Source organism: Diceros bicornis, chromosome 32, assembly GCF_020826845.1.
Source record: "Diceros bicornis minor isolate mBicDic1 chromosome 32, mDicBic1.mat.cur, whole genome shotgun sequence".
NCBI lineage: Eukaryota > Metazoa > Chordata > Mammalia > Perissodactyla > Rhinocerotidae > Diceros > Diceros bicornis.
Window position 1 is genome coordinate 9,482,775 of NC_080771.1, and position 16,270 is coordinate 9,499,044.

The 16,270-nt window shown below is 39.1% G+C and overlaps 1 protein-coding gene across 2 annotated transcripts in view; it reads right to left on the reverse strand.

The window, feature by feature from the left end:
* Positions 1–1,901: 1,901 nt before the first annotated feature.
* The window catches only part of CES5A (carboxylesterase 5A), a 36,922-nt gene continuing 22,553 nt past the window's right edge, over positions 1,902–16,270 (reverse strand). The window contains exons 10-14 of one of the 2 annotated variants that reach the window (XM_058528612.1): positions 15,764–15,911; positions 4,350–4,499; positions 2,422–2,494; positions 2,296–2,341; positions 1,902–2,087 (exon numbers count right to left, since the gene is read on the reverse strand). In XM_058528612.1, coding sequence (XP_058384595.1) covers positions 1,902–2,087; positions 2,296–2,341; positions 2,422–2,494; positions 4,350–4,499; positions 15,764–15,911 — 603 coding nt within the window. The remainder of the gene's footprint in view (positions 2,088–2,295; positions 2,342–2,421; positions 2,495–4,349; positions 4,500–15,763; positions 15,912–16,270) is intronic. The other variant, XM_058528613.1, reaches the window with a different exon arrangement.

Here is a 16,270-nt window from a genome sequence, read left to right on the forward strand (position 1 = left end):
TCCCCGGGCCACCACACTGGAGCAAGCACACGTAACCACTGCACCACCAGGCCGGCCCCAGGAAAGGATATCTTCTAATTGCACAAATGTGCTGGATGGGCTGTCAGAAGCCCTGGTTGCCATGTGGGAATGCAGCTCCAATGTTGCCAAATCCTTTTTTTTTCTGGAGAAGCTGGAAATATGGCTGTTAATATGAAATTTCCCTAATTTAAAATTAGCTAGAAACTAATTCCAAAGCATTTTTGACCTTGAATGAGATAAACATTACACTTCTGGGGGCCAGATGCAGGCTATGATTGGAGATCTCTGACCCAGATGACTCTCAGTTACTGACATCTCAGAAACCCTAGTATTCTCTGCTCCTCGTGGGTAATCTTGCAGCAATCACAAAGAAAAACTAACCATCCTGGTAAATTGTATGGACATAATATGGATGATGTGTATATAATATGGATTTTATAGATATAACATGAATTATATGGATAAATTAAAAGGATTATATGGATATAATAGGGATGATATGGTTATAATAGTGATAATAAGGATATAACTGGGGTTATATGGTTATAATAGGGATGATATGGATATAATAGGTATTATATGGATATAATATGAATTATGTGGAAATAATATGAATTATATGGATATACTAGGGATTCTGTGGATATAATAAGGATTATATGGATATAATGGGGAGGATATGGATATAATAGGGATTCTATGGATATAATAGGGATTCTATGGTTATAATAGGGATGATGTGGATATAATAGGGATTATATGGATATAGTGGGGAGGATATGGATATAATAGGGATTCTATGGATATAATAGGGATTCTATGGTTGTAATAGGGATGATGTGGATATAATAGGGATTCTATGGATATAAAAAGTAAAAGTGCATCTTTTGAATGATGGTACATACAACATTCTCCCTACCTATCATCTGGTTAATTTTAGTTCATCTTTTCTTAAGGTAAAGGTTATTTTTCCAGAGAGAATCTCGTAAGACGACAATCTAAATTAGGTTCCCATGTTACACTTTCTTAAAATACCTTATGTTTCCTGAGTGAACTTACCAATTTTACATCAAAAGATAGATAGTCACTTGTGTGAATGTTTTCTTACTGTCTGTTTGCTCATCACTTGGTGGAGAGCATTTCTTTGTTCACCATTGTATCCCCAGGGGGGATATGCCTGGTACATATCAGACACCCAATGTAGATTTATTGAATGATGGATTAACATTGACCCCATCAGGGAAACATCTTTTCTCCTTCTTGTCCCTGACCTGACCTGACCTTGCTGCCTGGCGTTTTACTTCTCAGTTCCTGACTTTGGAGGACATCTGGCTTCTACTGCTGAGAAGGAGGATCTCCAGCACGCCCCCCTCTGCCACCTGTCTCCTGTGCCCAAGAAGAGACCCAGCTCAAGCCAGTGATGTTCAGGACGTCCATGCTTGCCTTGTGGCTGAAACCCACCTATATTGGGGTTGGAGGACTCATGTTTCAGGTAACACACAGACACCTTCTCTGATAGAAAGTCCACTTCATCCTGGATGTTGTGGATGGGGTGGTGGGAGAGTATTCAGCCCAAAATTAAATTCTGTTCCCTGTGCAGATTTGACATTCTGATTTTATTTCACATGAGTAAAAAAGTCATTATTATGCCCACCAATAGGCCAGCCCTCCTGCAGATTTATTGAAGAAATCTGGTAGCTATCCAAGGCAAACTGCATTTTTTAATGTTGAAAAGAATTCCCTAAGCATCATTCCCAAGTCCATAAAACATCAGCAAACACAGCTGATTCCACAAAGTAGCTAAACACAGAATGAAACTAATGATTTCAGGAGAAATTGCAGAAGTAGAAGGAAAACTGAAGTCACACAGACATAACTTCTCAAGGAGCAAAAGAGAAACAGAAAGGCAGGAGCAGAGAAAGGGTGATCAAGGAGGAAAGAGGACTGAGGAGCGCTCTGGAAGTGGACATTATCAGGGGGAGGGTATCCACCCAAAACTCCACCTCCAGCTCCTTCAGACTCTGTCCCACGCTCATGTTCAAGTCCAGCTGCAGGTACTGCTCGGTCTGGACAGGGAAGATGTGTGTTCAGCCTCTGCCCTTTGGAAGCCAGGATTCCTTGGGCAGGTAAGGGCTGCTCTGAGCCTCAGTATCCGCATGTACAGAATGAGCACAGTGACTTGGTAGGCTGGTGAGGATCCAAGAGGGGGAGAGTGTGAAAGTGACTCATCAAATGTGAGACAACATGGGGTCTGGGCATCATTGTGAGATGGGCATCATTATAGGCCGGCCACAGAGACAGACCTTCCCCGTTAGGATCGCTGGAAGTGAGAGCAGGAACAGGGGTGATGTTCTCATCCTCAGACACCTGGTTGTGGGGGAAGCCGGGAGGTTTACTTACCCGGTCCGAGCAAAGTTAGCCCAGTGTCTCATCATCTTCCTGCTCAGCACCTTCTCCTCCTCTGTGGCTCCTTCTGAAGGAGATAATCACAAAACCCGGCTCTCACAATGATGCCCAGACCCCATGTTGTCTCACATTTGATGAGTCACTTTCACACTCTCCCCCTCTTGGATCCTCACCAGCCTACCAAGTCACTGTGCTCATTCTGTACATGCGGATACTGAGGCTCAGAGCAGCCCTTACCTGCCCAAGGAATCCTGGCTTCCAAAGGGCAGAGGCTGAACACACATCGTCCCTGTCCACCCAACACTCTTCCGGCCATTCCCATGAGCCTGCAATGCCTTGGGACAGAGACCATGTCTCCATCTCTCTCAGACAATTAATTAATTATTGCATTTCTTTACTTGAAAAAGTAATACTTGCTCAAAGTACAAAATCCAAAACGCGGGAAGAGTGTATCTAATGAAAATAAGTTTCCCTCCCATCTTGTCCCTCCAGACACCCAGCTACCAGCCTCTGATGCAACCATTGTTACCAGCTTCGTGAGTGCCCTCTGAAGGCAGGCTAGATATGTGCAAGGGTTTAAGCAGACACCTTTTTACATACTCAGTATAATAAGGACACATATTCTGCATCTTTCTCTCTTTACTAAAATTGTATCTAGGAGATAGTTCCACATTGTGCCCTATAAAGCCTATAGACACACTCCATGTGAGAGGCTCTGTCCTCATCATCCAGAGGCCAGCATGAAATGGGTAAGAGCCTGTTTTGTGTAATTTTTTAGCTAAATATTTTAGGTATATCTCCTTTGTGCAGTTCCTATAATTTTTCTATTGATAACCTCATCTGATTTACTTCTTATTTTAGGCATAGAACAGGTCGTAAATTTGGGAATAAATGAGCTAACCTCATAGTAACAGTTCACAAGCATTCACAATAGATCTTCTGGATCCAGACCACTTTGGGCTGGAATTATGAAAAACATGATTCTTGCCTTTTAAAGCCCTGGGTCATAGCCTCATGGGAATTCTGGGAAGTGCCGGTGTGACCAGGGAACCAGGCAAAGAAAGGGTTACTGAGGATCTGGTCAACAACTAACATGGGTCTGTCAAATGTTTTTCAGACAAGAAGAAACTGTGTGTTCTGTTTTGCAGAAATTGATGTTCCCATTTTGCAGATGTTGCTATCTTGCAGAGAAACTCAAATATTTGCAGCAAGACCCCTGCAAAATGCTCCAGCACCAAGTGTCCTAAAGTTACCATAACACATTAGCATCTTAAATTCTCCTCCTCTGGGAGGGCCCAAACAGCCATTTTTAGAACATGTTTACCTGCTACCCATGTGTCCTAAATGAACATAGTTGTTACAAATAAACCTGTTATCCTCTGCTCTCTTGTGTATAGTCTCCACCAGCACTGAGCTCAGAGAAACACCACTTTGGGAGCTATCCCCGGTGTTCTCCATTGCTTGTGCAAGCAAAACCCTTCTTCACCTACTTCTGCCTTGGTTGTGCTCTTTGGATCTGCACTCACCAAGAGACTAACCCTTTGAGTTCAGTTACACAGGGAGTGTGAGACCAGTGGTCAGAGAAAAAGAAGAAAGTGATCCTAATTTTCAGGGAAAGTAGATGCATGTGTCCCTAAGTGCCCACCTCAATAGGCTTTAGTACAAAGAGAAATACTCATCAAGCAAATGTCAGCAGCTCTTTTTCATCTTTGTCTCTAAAACCGTGAGTAGGGGGCATTTTCCAGGGAAAGGTTGTGTCCTTAAACCATTCATTAAATCCAACCAACCAGTCTTCCCAGGCTCTTGTGTAGTGTTGGGGCCAGTGAGGGGCTTCATCCTCAGTGTGGAGTAGTGTCTTCTCCCCAGGTCATGCCAAGCTCATGTTCCTGCAAGAGCAGGAGCCCCTGAGGCCAGTTCCTTACCGAACATAACAATGTCACCCTTCAGGAAGGCACCTCCAAAGACAAAACGGATTTCATCGGTGTGATCGGCTTTGATGAAAGCTGGCTTCACATCCTTGAAGAAATGGGGCCGATGCTGAAACTCGTAGAAGTAGACAGGTGCACCAGCATCTGCAGAAAGTAGGAGAGGACTCTGGCAGGCATGCAGCGTGGAGCAAGGGTGGCCCTACATCCCCATCCATCTAGTCCTGGATTCTCAGACCCATGGGTGGGACAGCCCAGAGACAACAGGTGTCCCGAACCAAGCTAACTTCCTTCTTCCTCATCTGAGGCTAGCATTTCCTGCTATAGCAGCCCTCACTTCTCTTATGACAAACAGCTCACTACCCCTCAGGCAGCCTGAGAGGGCAATAGTTCTACTTCTCTAAAAAACCTTTCATACTGAGCCAAGATCTACCTACTTGTGACTTCCTTTCACTGACTCTGGTTCAACTGTCTGAAGACAAAGGGAACAAAGTTATTCCCTGCTTCCAAGACACTCCACGCATCCTACATTCCTTCACCTCTCTTCTACTAAAGGTCTTTGTGCTGTAATTTCCCCCTCCATGCCTCTTTCTCTGCATCATCAATTTCCCTCTACTGGATCATCACCATCAGTAGTAAACATGCTTACAAAATCTCCCATTAAAGATACACACAAAGATACGCATGCACACACATATACAAGCATGGGAACACAGACAGGCACACACATGGACACACACACATACATACTCTTGGTCTCAGTTTCTCCTCCAATTACTGGCTTATTTCTCTAAATCCCTTCTATCAAGACCCCACAATACAGTTGCCTTATACTCACTGTCTATGCTTCCTCTCCTCTCATTCTCTCTCTCATTTTTTTTATTGATGTCATAATATTTTATAACATTGTGAGATTCCAGTTGTACATTATTATTTGTCAGTCACCATATAAATGCGCTCCTTCACCCCTTGTGCCCACCCCCCAACTCCCTTCCCCCTGGTAACCACCAAACTCTTCTCTCTCTCTCTGTGTTAGTATATATTCCACATGTGTCTCTCTCACTTTTAATTGAAGTATCATTTATGGACAATAAAAAGCACAGATTTTAAGTGTACAATTTGATGAGTTTTTACAAATGTATACACATTCGTGTAACCACCTCCTCAATCAGGATTTCTACAAAAGAACATTTCCAACATCCTAGAAAGTTCCCTTGTGTCTCCTTCTAGTCACTCTGCCAAGAGATAATCACTGTTTTCATTCCTATCACCGTAGACTAATCTTGCCTGTTCCTGACCTCCACATAAATGGAATAACACAGTATGTCCTCTTTTGTGTCTCACTTCTTTTGCTCAGCATAAGGTTTTTGAGATTCATCCACATTGTTGCGTGTATCAATAGTTGATTCCTTTTTATCACCAAGTATTCCATGAATACACCACAATTTATTGATCCATTCACCTGATGATAGACATTTGGGTTCTTTCCAGTTTGAGGCTGTTATGATGAAAGCTTCTATGGATAGCCATAGATAAGTCTTTTGTGTGGACAAATGCTTTCACTCCTCTTCCATGAATACGTAAGAGTAGAATGGTTGAGTAATACAGTAGGTATACATTCAACTTTATAAGAAACTGACAGTTTTCCAGAGTGGCTGTGCTATTTTCCCCACATAAATACATGATAGTTCTGAATATACCACATCCTGGCAATATTTCTTGGTATGGTTTGTGCTTTTAATATTAGCCATTCTAGTATGTGTAAATGGTTTCCTCATTTGGGGGTTTATTTTGCGTTTTCCTGATGACTAACAATGTTTGAGCACCTTTTCATGTGCTTTTGGGCTTTCACATATCTTTTTTGGTGAAGTATCATTTCAAGCTTTTACTCATTTGTAATGGGATTGTTTGTCTTTCATTATTGACCTTTTAATGTTCTTCTGTTCTAGATATGAAGTTTTTGTCAGATAAGTGTATTGTGAATATTTTCTTCTAGTCTGTGGCTTGCCTTTTCATTTTCTTAACAGCATTGTTTTTTAGGTAAAATATACATAACATACAATTTATAATTTTAACCATTTCGAAGTGTGTAAATCAGTAGATTATAGTACATTCAGAATATTGTGCAACCATCACCACTCACTAGGTCCAGAACATTTTCAGCACCCTAAACAGACCCATTAAACAAGTCACTCCTCATTTGCCCCTCCCCCTATCTCCTGGAAACCAAGAATCTACTTTCTGTGTCTATGGATTTGCCTATTGCGGACATTTCATATAGATGGAATCACACATGTGGCCTTTTGTGTCTGGCTTCTTTCACTTAGCATAATGCTTTCATGGTTCATCCATGTTGTAGCATGTATCAGTATTTCATTTCTTTTTATGACCAAATAATTATCCATTGTATGTATATACCACACTTTGTTTATCCATTCATCAGTTGACGGACCTTTGTTTTGTTACCACTTTTTGGCTACTCTGAATAAGGCTGCTAAGAATATTCACGTACAATTTTTGTTTGATCATCGGTTTTCAATTATCTTGAGTATATCCCTAGGAGTGGAATTGCTTGGTTATATGGTAATTCTATGTTTAACTTTTTGAGGAACCACCAAACTGTTTTCCACAACAGGCGCACCATTTTACATTCTCACCAGCAGTATATGAGGGTTCCAGTTTCTCCACATTCTCAATAACACTTGTTATTTTCTATTTTTTTGTTTTTTGTTATTTTATTATGGCCACCCTAGTGGGTGTGAAGGGGTATCTCATTGTGGTTTTGATTTTCATTTCCCTAATAGCTAATAATGTTGATCATCTTTTCATGTGCTTATTAGCCATTTGTATATCTTCTTTGGAGAAATGTCCAATCAATCCTTTGCCCGTTTTGAATTGAGTTGTTTGTTTTTTGTTGTTGTTGAGTTGTAAGAGTCCTTTATATATTCTGAATAACAGACCCTTATCAGATATATGATTTGAAAATATATTTTCCTAATCTTTGGGTTACTTTTTCAAGTTCTTTCCAGTGGCCTTTGATGCACAGTAATTTTTAATATTGATGAAGTCAATTTATCTAATTTTTTTCTTTTTTGATTATGCTTTTCATTTTATATCTAAGAATCCATTGCCAAATCTGAGGTCATGGAAATTTACCCCTATGTTTTCTTCTAACAGGTTTGCAGTTTTTGTTCTTACATTTAGGTCTTTGATCCATTATGAGATAATTTTTGTATATAATGTGAAGGTAGGGTCCAACTTCATTCTTTTGCATGTGGTACCCATTATGCCTGCACCGTGTGTTGAAAAGACTATTCTTTTCCAGCATCAAATGGTCTTGGCAGCTTTATCAAAATCAACTGACCATAGATATATAGGTTTATTTCTGGACTCTCAATTCTATTCCATTGATTTATATGTCTATCCTTGTGCCAGTACTACACCCTCTTGATTTCCATTGTTTTGTAGTGAGTGAGTTTTGAAATCTAGAAGCATGAATCTTCCAACTTTCTTCTTCTTTTTCAAGATTATTTTGGCTATTCTGGGTCCCTTGAAGTTCCATATGAATTTTAGGATCAGTTTGTCCATTTCTGCAAAAAAGGAAGTTGGCATTTTGATAGGGATTGCATTGAATTTCGGGAGTACTGCCATCTTAACAACACTTAGTCTTCCAATCAATGGACACGGGATGTTTTCCCACTTATTCTTTAATTTCTTCCAACAATGTTTTGCAGTTTTCAGTGTACAAGTCTTGTAGCTCCTTGGTTATATTTATTCTTTTTGGTTATATCAATATAAATTAATTTATATTGAGAATAGATAGTTTTGCTTCTTTCTTAAAATGTTGGATTGATTTTAATTTTTTTTCTTGTCTAATTGCTCTGGCTGGAACTTCTAGTACAAGGTTGAATAGAATTGGTAAGAGGAGACATCCTTATCTTGTTCTCAATGTTTGAGGGGAAACTTTCAGTCTTTTTCCATTAAGTAAGATACCAGCTGTGAGTTTTCATGGAAGCCCTTTATCATGTTGAGCAAGTTCCCTTCTGTTGCTAGTTTGTTGAGTGTATTCATCATGAAAGTGTGTTGGATTCTGTGAATGCTTTTTCTGCATCTATTAAGATAATCATGGGGGTTTTTTCCTCTGTTCTATTAATATGCTATATTATAATGATTGATTTTTATATGTTGAACCATCCTTACATCCTTGGGATAAATTTCAATTGGTCATAGTATATAATCCTTTTAATATGCTACTAGATTCAGTTTGCTAGCGTTTTGTTGAGGATTTTTGCATCTATACTCATAAGGGATATTGGCCTGTATTTTTCTTTTCTTGTGATGTCCTTGTCTGCCTTTACTATCAAGATAATATTGGCCTCAGAGAATGGGTTAGGAAGTGTTCCCTCCTCTTTCACTTTTTTGAAAAGGTTGAGAAAGATTGGTTTTAGTTCTTCTTTATATGTTTGTTAGAATTCACCAGTGAAGCCAACTCATCCTGGGATTTCCTTTGTTGTCAGGTCTTTGCTTACTGATTCAATATCTTTATTTGTTATAGGTATATTCATGTTTTCTATTTCTTTCTGAGGTGGTTTTGGTAGTTTGTGTGTTTCTAGGAATTTTCTAATTTCGTCTTGTTTGTTGCCATACAACTGTTCATAGTAGTGTCTTATAATCCTTTTTATTTCTGAATGTCTGTGGTAATGTCACCACTTTCACTCCTAAATTTAGAAATTTGAGTCTTCTTTATTTCTTTCTTGGTCAGTCTGGCCAAAATTTGTCAATTTTGTTGATTTTTTCAAAGAACCAACTTTTGGGTTCATCCATTCTCTCTGTTGATTTCCTATTCTCTATTTCATTTATCTCTGTTCTAATCTGGATTATATTTTTCCTTATGGTTGCTTTGTTTTTACTTTGCTCTTCTTTTTCTAGTTCCTTAAGGAGAAAGGTTAGGTTATTGATCTGAGATCTATCTTCTTTTTAATGTACAGATTTATAGCAAAAAAATCCCTCTAAGCACTGCTGTTACTGTGTCCCATTAGTTTCAGTATGCTATGTTTTTGCTTTCATTCATCTCAAAGTATTTTCTAATCTCCCTTGTGATTTCTTCTTTGACCTATTGATTGTTTAAGAGTGTATTGTTTGTTTAAAAACTTTTGTGTATCCAAGCACCCTATCAACAAAGTAAAAAGACAGTCCATAGAATGGGAGAAAATATTTTCAAATCATATATCTGATAAGAAATTAATATCTGGAACATACAAAGAACTCCTAAAACTCAACAACAACAACAAACAACTGAATTCAAAAATGGGGCAAAGAACTTAGACGTCTCTCCAGGAAGTCGTACAAATGACAAACAAGTATATGAAAAGGTGCTCAACATCACTAATCATTAGGGAAATGCAAATCATAACCACAATGAGATACCACCTCACACCCATTAGGATGGGTTTTATCAAAAAAACAGAAAATAAGTGTTGGTGAGGATGTGGAGAAATTGGAACCCTTATGCATTGCTGGTGGGAATATAAAGTGCTGCATCCACTGTGGAAAACCATATGGCTATTCCTCAAAAAATTAAACATAAAATTACTATATGATCCAGCAATTCCATCTCTGGGCATGTGCCCGAAAGAATTGGAAGTAGGGACTTAAGCAGATATCTGTTCACCAATGTTCGTGGAAGCATTATTCACAATAACCAAAAGATGGAAACAACCCAGATGTCAATTGATGGCTGAATGGATAAAGAAAACGTGGTATACATATACAATAGAATGTTATTTAACCTTAAAAATGAATGAAATTCTGATACTTGGTATAATAAGGATGAACCTTGAAGGCATTATGCTAAGTGAATTAAGCCATATACAAAAGTACAAATATTGTATGATTCCACTTAAATTAAGTACCTAGAATAGTCAAATTCTAGAGACAGAAGTAGTGGGGAGTCATTGTTTAATGGGTACTGAGTTTCAGTTTAAGACAATGAAAAAATTCTGGAGATGGGTAGTGGTGATTGTTACACAACAACATTAATGAACTTTAATTCCACTGAACTGGACATTTAAAAAGGGTTAAAGTGGTAAATTTTTTGTTATGCACATTGACGCAATTTTTTTTAAATGTAAAAAAAAAAAGTATGAGCTGTTTAATTTCTAAATATTTGTGAATTTTCCAAATATCATTTTGTTTTTTATTTCTAATTTCATTCCATTGTGATTGGAGAAGATACTCTGTATGATTTACAGCTTTGTAAACTTATTGAGACTTGTTTTGTGGCCCAATATGTGTTTCATTCTAGATGTTCTATGCGTACTTGAGAAGAATGTGCAATCTGCTGTTATTGGGTGAAGTGTTCTTTACATGTCTGTTAGGTCTAGTTGGTTTATATTATTGTTCAAGTCTTCTATTTCCTTGTCTATCTTTTGTATAGTTTTTCTTACTATTATTGATTGAAGTCTCCAACTATTAATGTAAAACTGTCTCTTCCTTCAATTCTGTCAATTTTTCCTTCATATATTTTGGAACTCTGCTGTAAGGTGCATATGGGTTTATAATTATTATATCATCCTAATTGATTCACTCTTCTATCTTTATATAATGTGCTTCTCTGTCTCTTTCAGTCTGCCACAATTTCTGTAATAATTTAGTGTTAAAATATATTTTGTCTGATGTTAGTATAGCCATGCCAACTGTCTTTTGGTTACCATCTGTATGGAATACCTTTTTACACCCTTTAATTTGCAACCTATTTGTATCTTTGGTTCTAAAGTGAGTCTCTGGTAGACAACATATAGTCGGATTATGAGTTTTTTAGTCCATTCATTCTGCAAACTCTGCCTTTTGAGAACTTAATCCATTTACATTTAATGTAATTACTGATAAGGAAGGATATATTTCTATCATTTTGCTGTTTGTTTCCTATATGTCTTATATAATCTTTGTTTTTCAATTGCTCCCTTACTGCTTTATTTTGTGTTAGATTTTTCTAGCGTACCATTTTAATTCCCCTCTTGTTTCTTTTACTATATATTTTTTAGTTTTTTTCTCAGCAGTTGCCCCAGCGATTACAATTAACATTTTAATTTATAATAATCTAGTTCAAATTAATGCCAATTTAGTTTCAATAGCATACAAAAATTTTTCCCCTATATAGATCTGCCCCATTTATGTTGTTATTGTCACAAGTTGCATCTTTACACATTGTATGTTAATAACATAGTTATATAATTACTGTTTTAGACAGTGGTCCTTTAAATTATATATGAAAAAAAGAGAAGTTAGAACCCAAAAGTACATTAATACTAACTTTTATACTATAGGAAAACGTAAGTAATGTAGTTAACTTTACTGGTGTTCTTTTTTCTTCTTATGGATTTGAGATACTATCTAGTGTCTTTTTTTTCAGCCTTAAGGATTCCCTTTAGCATTTCTTGTCAGGTTGGCGTACAAGTGACAAACTCTCTCAGTCTTTGTTTATCTGGAAATGTCTGAATTTCTCCTTTTTTTTTGTAAGACCAGCCCTGAGCTAACATTCGATGCCAATCCTCCTCTTTTTTTGCTGAGGAAGACTGGCCCTGAGCTAACATCCGTGCCCATCTTCCTCCACTTTATATGGGACGCTGCCACAGCATGGCTTAACAAGAGGGGCATCAGTGCGCACCCAGGATCCAAACCGGTGAACCCCCGGCCCCCGCAGCAGAGTGCGTGCACTTAACTGCTTGTGCCACCGGTCCGGCCACTCTCCTTCATTTTTGAAGGATAGTTTTGACAGATATAGAATTATTGGTTGCCAGGTGATGTTTTTCTTTCAGCACTTTGAATAAGTCACCCTATTGCCTTCTAGGCTCCTTGGTTTCTAGTGAGAAACCAGCTGTTGATCTTATTGAAGATACTTTGTCCATGATTAGTCTCATCTCTCTTACTGCTCTCAGGAATTTCCCTTTGTCTTTGGCTTTTGATTGTTTGATTACAATATGTGCTTGTGTGGGTCTCTTTGAGTTTCTCCTACTTGGGATTCACTGAAATTCTTGGATATCAATATTCACCTCTTTCATTAAAATTTGGGACGTTGTTATCATTATTTCCTCAAATATTATTTTTGCCTCTTTTCTCTTTCCTTTCCTTCTGGAATGCCTATTATGCATATGTTAGAATGCCTGATGGTGTCTCACAGGTCTCCTAGGCTCTGTTCATTTTTTTCATTCCTTTTTCTTTCTGAGCCTCACATTGGGTAATCTCATTGGATTTACCTTCAAGTTTTTTGTTTCTTTTTCTCTATCCTCAAATATGCCAGTGATCTCCTTTAGTCAGTTTTCCACTTCAGTTATTGTACTTTTTAATACGAGAATTTCTATTTGGTTCCTTTTATAATTTTATAAATCTTATCCTTTTATTGCTATTCTTTAATTGGTGAGACATCATTCTCATGGTTTCCTTTAGTTTTTTGTACATAGTTCTCCTTTATTTAACTATATTTAAAATAGTTGATTTAAAATCTTTGTTGAGTAAGTCCAATGTCTAGGCTTCCTCAGGGACAATTTCCAATAATTTCTTTATTTCCTGTGTATGGGCCATACTTTCCTGTTTCTTTCAATGCCTTGTAATATTTTCTTGAAAACTGGAGGTTGTGAATATCATAATGTGGTAACTCGGGACATCAGATTCTACCCTCTCCCCATGGTTTACTGTTACTGCTTGTTGTGGTTGCTGATGTTTGTTTGTTTAACAATGTTTCTGTCTGAATTTTGCGAAGTCTATGCTCTTTGCCGTTTGCGGCCACTGAAATCTTTCTTCTCTTTGCTTAGTGGTCAGCTAATAATTTGACAGGTCAGATGAGATATTGATAAATACTTAGAACAAAAAAAAAATCTCCCATTCTTTGAAGGTAGGCTGTGTGTGTGTGTTGGAGCACTCCCTCAACACTCAGCCAGACAGTTTACAATCCTTTCTTGGCCTTCACTTTCTGTTTGAGCAGAGCCTGAAGGTTGGCCAAATGTGAGAGTTTAGGGATTTCTCTGGCCTTTTCTGAGCATGAGCCCCACTGTGGACATGCACATGGCCTTCTAGATTCCCAGGAATATGAGCGAGTTTTTTAAGCTTTTATTCCCCCAAGCATCTCATTTCCCAGCCTTTCCTCTCAAGCTTTGTCTATTGTTTATTCCAGCTGTTATCCCTTGTCCCTAGTGGCAGTAGCAAATGCATTTACCTTTAAATGTTTATGAAAAATGCCCTTCAGGTAGTTGTCTCAGCCCTGAGAGACTCCTGAGTTCGGTGAAATAAAAGCAAGCTCTTTGAGCTTAGTTGTTCAGGGTGCCATCCGACAGGTCAAAACAAACAACCACAATTCTTTGAGATTAAGGTCCATGCCTCTCCCTCCAGTACTAGGAACCTATAATATAAATGCAGGCTGTTGTCTTCAAGTCCATTGCCAGCTGGATAGCAGGGGATGGTGCAGAGTAAATTAAAATGACACAAAGTTCTCCTACTGAAACTCAAAAGCTTATGTCTTGATGAAATGTACACTTGCTTGCTGTAAACCCTTGATTTGTTTCTGGAGTTTTGATAAAGTTGATTCTGACAGTCCTTGCCATTTTTGTGTGTGTGTGTGTGAGGAAAATCAGGCCTGTGCTAACATCTGCCAATCTTCCTTTTTTTTTTTTTTTTGCTGAGGAAGACTGGCCCTGGGCTAACATCCGTGCCCGCCTTCCTCCACTTTAATGGGATGCAGCCACAGCATGGTTTGCCAAGCAGTGTGTCGGTGTGCGCCTGGGATCCAAACTGGTGAACCTTGGGCCACCACAGCGGAGCGTGCGAACTTAACTGCTTGCACCACTGGGCCGGCCCCCAGTCCTTGCCATTTTATTCAGTCGTTTTGTAGTGGGACAGGCTTTGGGAGTTCTCTGCTCCACCATATTTGCTGACACTGTCAACAGTGTTTTTTGACAAGCAAAAATGTTAATTTTGCTTATGTACAATTTTAGCCTTTACATTTGGATCTATAATTCATCTCAAACTAATTTTTGTGTACGGTGTGAGTTAGGGGGTTTGAGATGCACTTTTTCTACATAGATATCTAGTTACTCCATCGCCATTTGCTGAACAGACTTTCCTTTCTCCACTGAATTATCACAGCAGCTTTGTCGAAAATTGGTTAACTGTGTATTTTCTGGACTCTTCACTCTGTTCTATATTAGTCTACCCTTCAGCCAATACAAGACTTTCTTAATTACTGTAGCTCAAAGACAAGTCTCGAAATCAGGTATCTTATAAGTCTTCCAGCTTTATTATTCTGTTTCAAGACTATTTGGGCTATCCTTTCATTTCTGCATACATTTTTAGAATCAGCTCGTTCACTTCTCCAATCTCACTGCTTAGATTTTGATTGCGATTGGGATTGTATAGAGTCTGGAAATCAGTTTGCCCATTTTCTCTTGAATCCATTTTAATCAGGCTTTTACTTCCATCATTCCATCACAATAGTTCCCATCCAGGTCACCGGTGATCCCCATGTTGTCAAATTTAAGAGTCAATTCTTACCTATCCCCTCAACAGACCTTATAACACAGGATCCTCCCACAGCACCCTGTCACTGACATCCCCTACTCTGCTTTATTTTACTCTACAGTACTTATTACCATCTAATAGTATGCATTCTATGTTTGCTTGTTTATTTGTTATCATTGTTCACCATTAGAATGTGAGTTCTACGGTGGCAGAGTCTTTGTTTCGTTCACTGCTGTGTCTCCAGAGCCTAGAATAGTGCCAGGCACATAGTGGGCCCATGATAAATATCTGTGGAAAGGAAGATGAAAGAAAGAAAGGAAAGAAAGGAAGGAAGGAAGAAAGGACAGAAGAAAGAAAGGACGGAAGAAAGAAAGGATGGAAGGAGGAAAAGGAAAGAGCAAGAGAGACAGAGAGTAGAAAGGAAAGGAGGAAGGGAGGGAAGCACGGAGACTAGAAGGGAGGAAAGGAGAGAGGGAGGGAGGGAGGAAGGGAAGAAGAAAGAGCAGAAGGGTGGAAGGGTGGGTTTTTGCCCCCACAAGTAATCTTCTCTTTCTGATTGCTCCACTACTCCTTATAGCTAAGACATTTGGAAAGACACTTCCAAAGAAAAAGGAACATAGGGGCAGGTCTCAGGAAATTATGGGGAGGTGGGAATTTTCCACGTGGTCTCAAGGGAGGGGAAGGAACAGAAACAACAAGAACTGATCAACGTTCCTGAACTCTAGAAGGCAAGGGAATTGCAAACGTCAGCATGCACGGTTATATCCCAGACACCCTCGGGAACTCCTTCTCCGTGAGGGAACAGAAAGGTGGAGCAGGCAGCCAGTCAGCAGGCAATGAGGATCCCTCCAGCCACCAGCTTTGCCGGGCTGTGGCCCTGCAGGGGGTGCTCAGAGACTCACCTCTGTGATATCGAGCTGTGACCAGTGCAGGGACTACAAAGAACACATCTCCAAGCAGGTCCAGAAAACTATTTCGTATTTCAACCAGAGAGTGCTTGTTGTAGAAGTATTCGTTAGCCACAAGGTGTAAATACGGGACAGGGACGTGCTGTAAAAAATCATGGTCACAGGAGATACAGGTCAATGCCAACAGCTAACACGTTAAGCATTTGCTATGCAGGCATGATCCTGAGTGCTTTACATGCATTGTCTCATTTAATCTACACAGCGACCCTATGATGCAAGTGTCAAAATTAGCCCATGTCACAGATGAGGGAACTGAGTCTTAGAGAGGTTAAGTGGTTTGTACAAACTGCTGGAACCACGATTCTTTCACAAGTCTATTTGCATCCGAATTCCATGCTCCTAATCACAGTATGCATACCTCTCTGAAGTGTATCAAGTACAGCCTCCCCTCCCTAGAGCTGGCTACATTATTAGTAAGGGCCCAGAGCAACATGAATATAC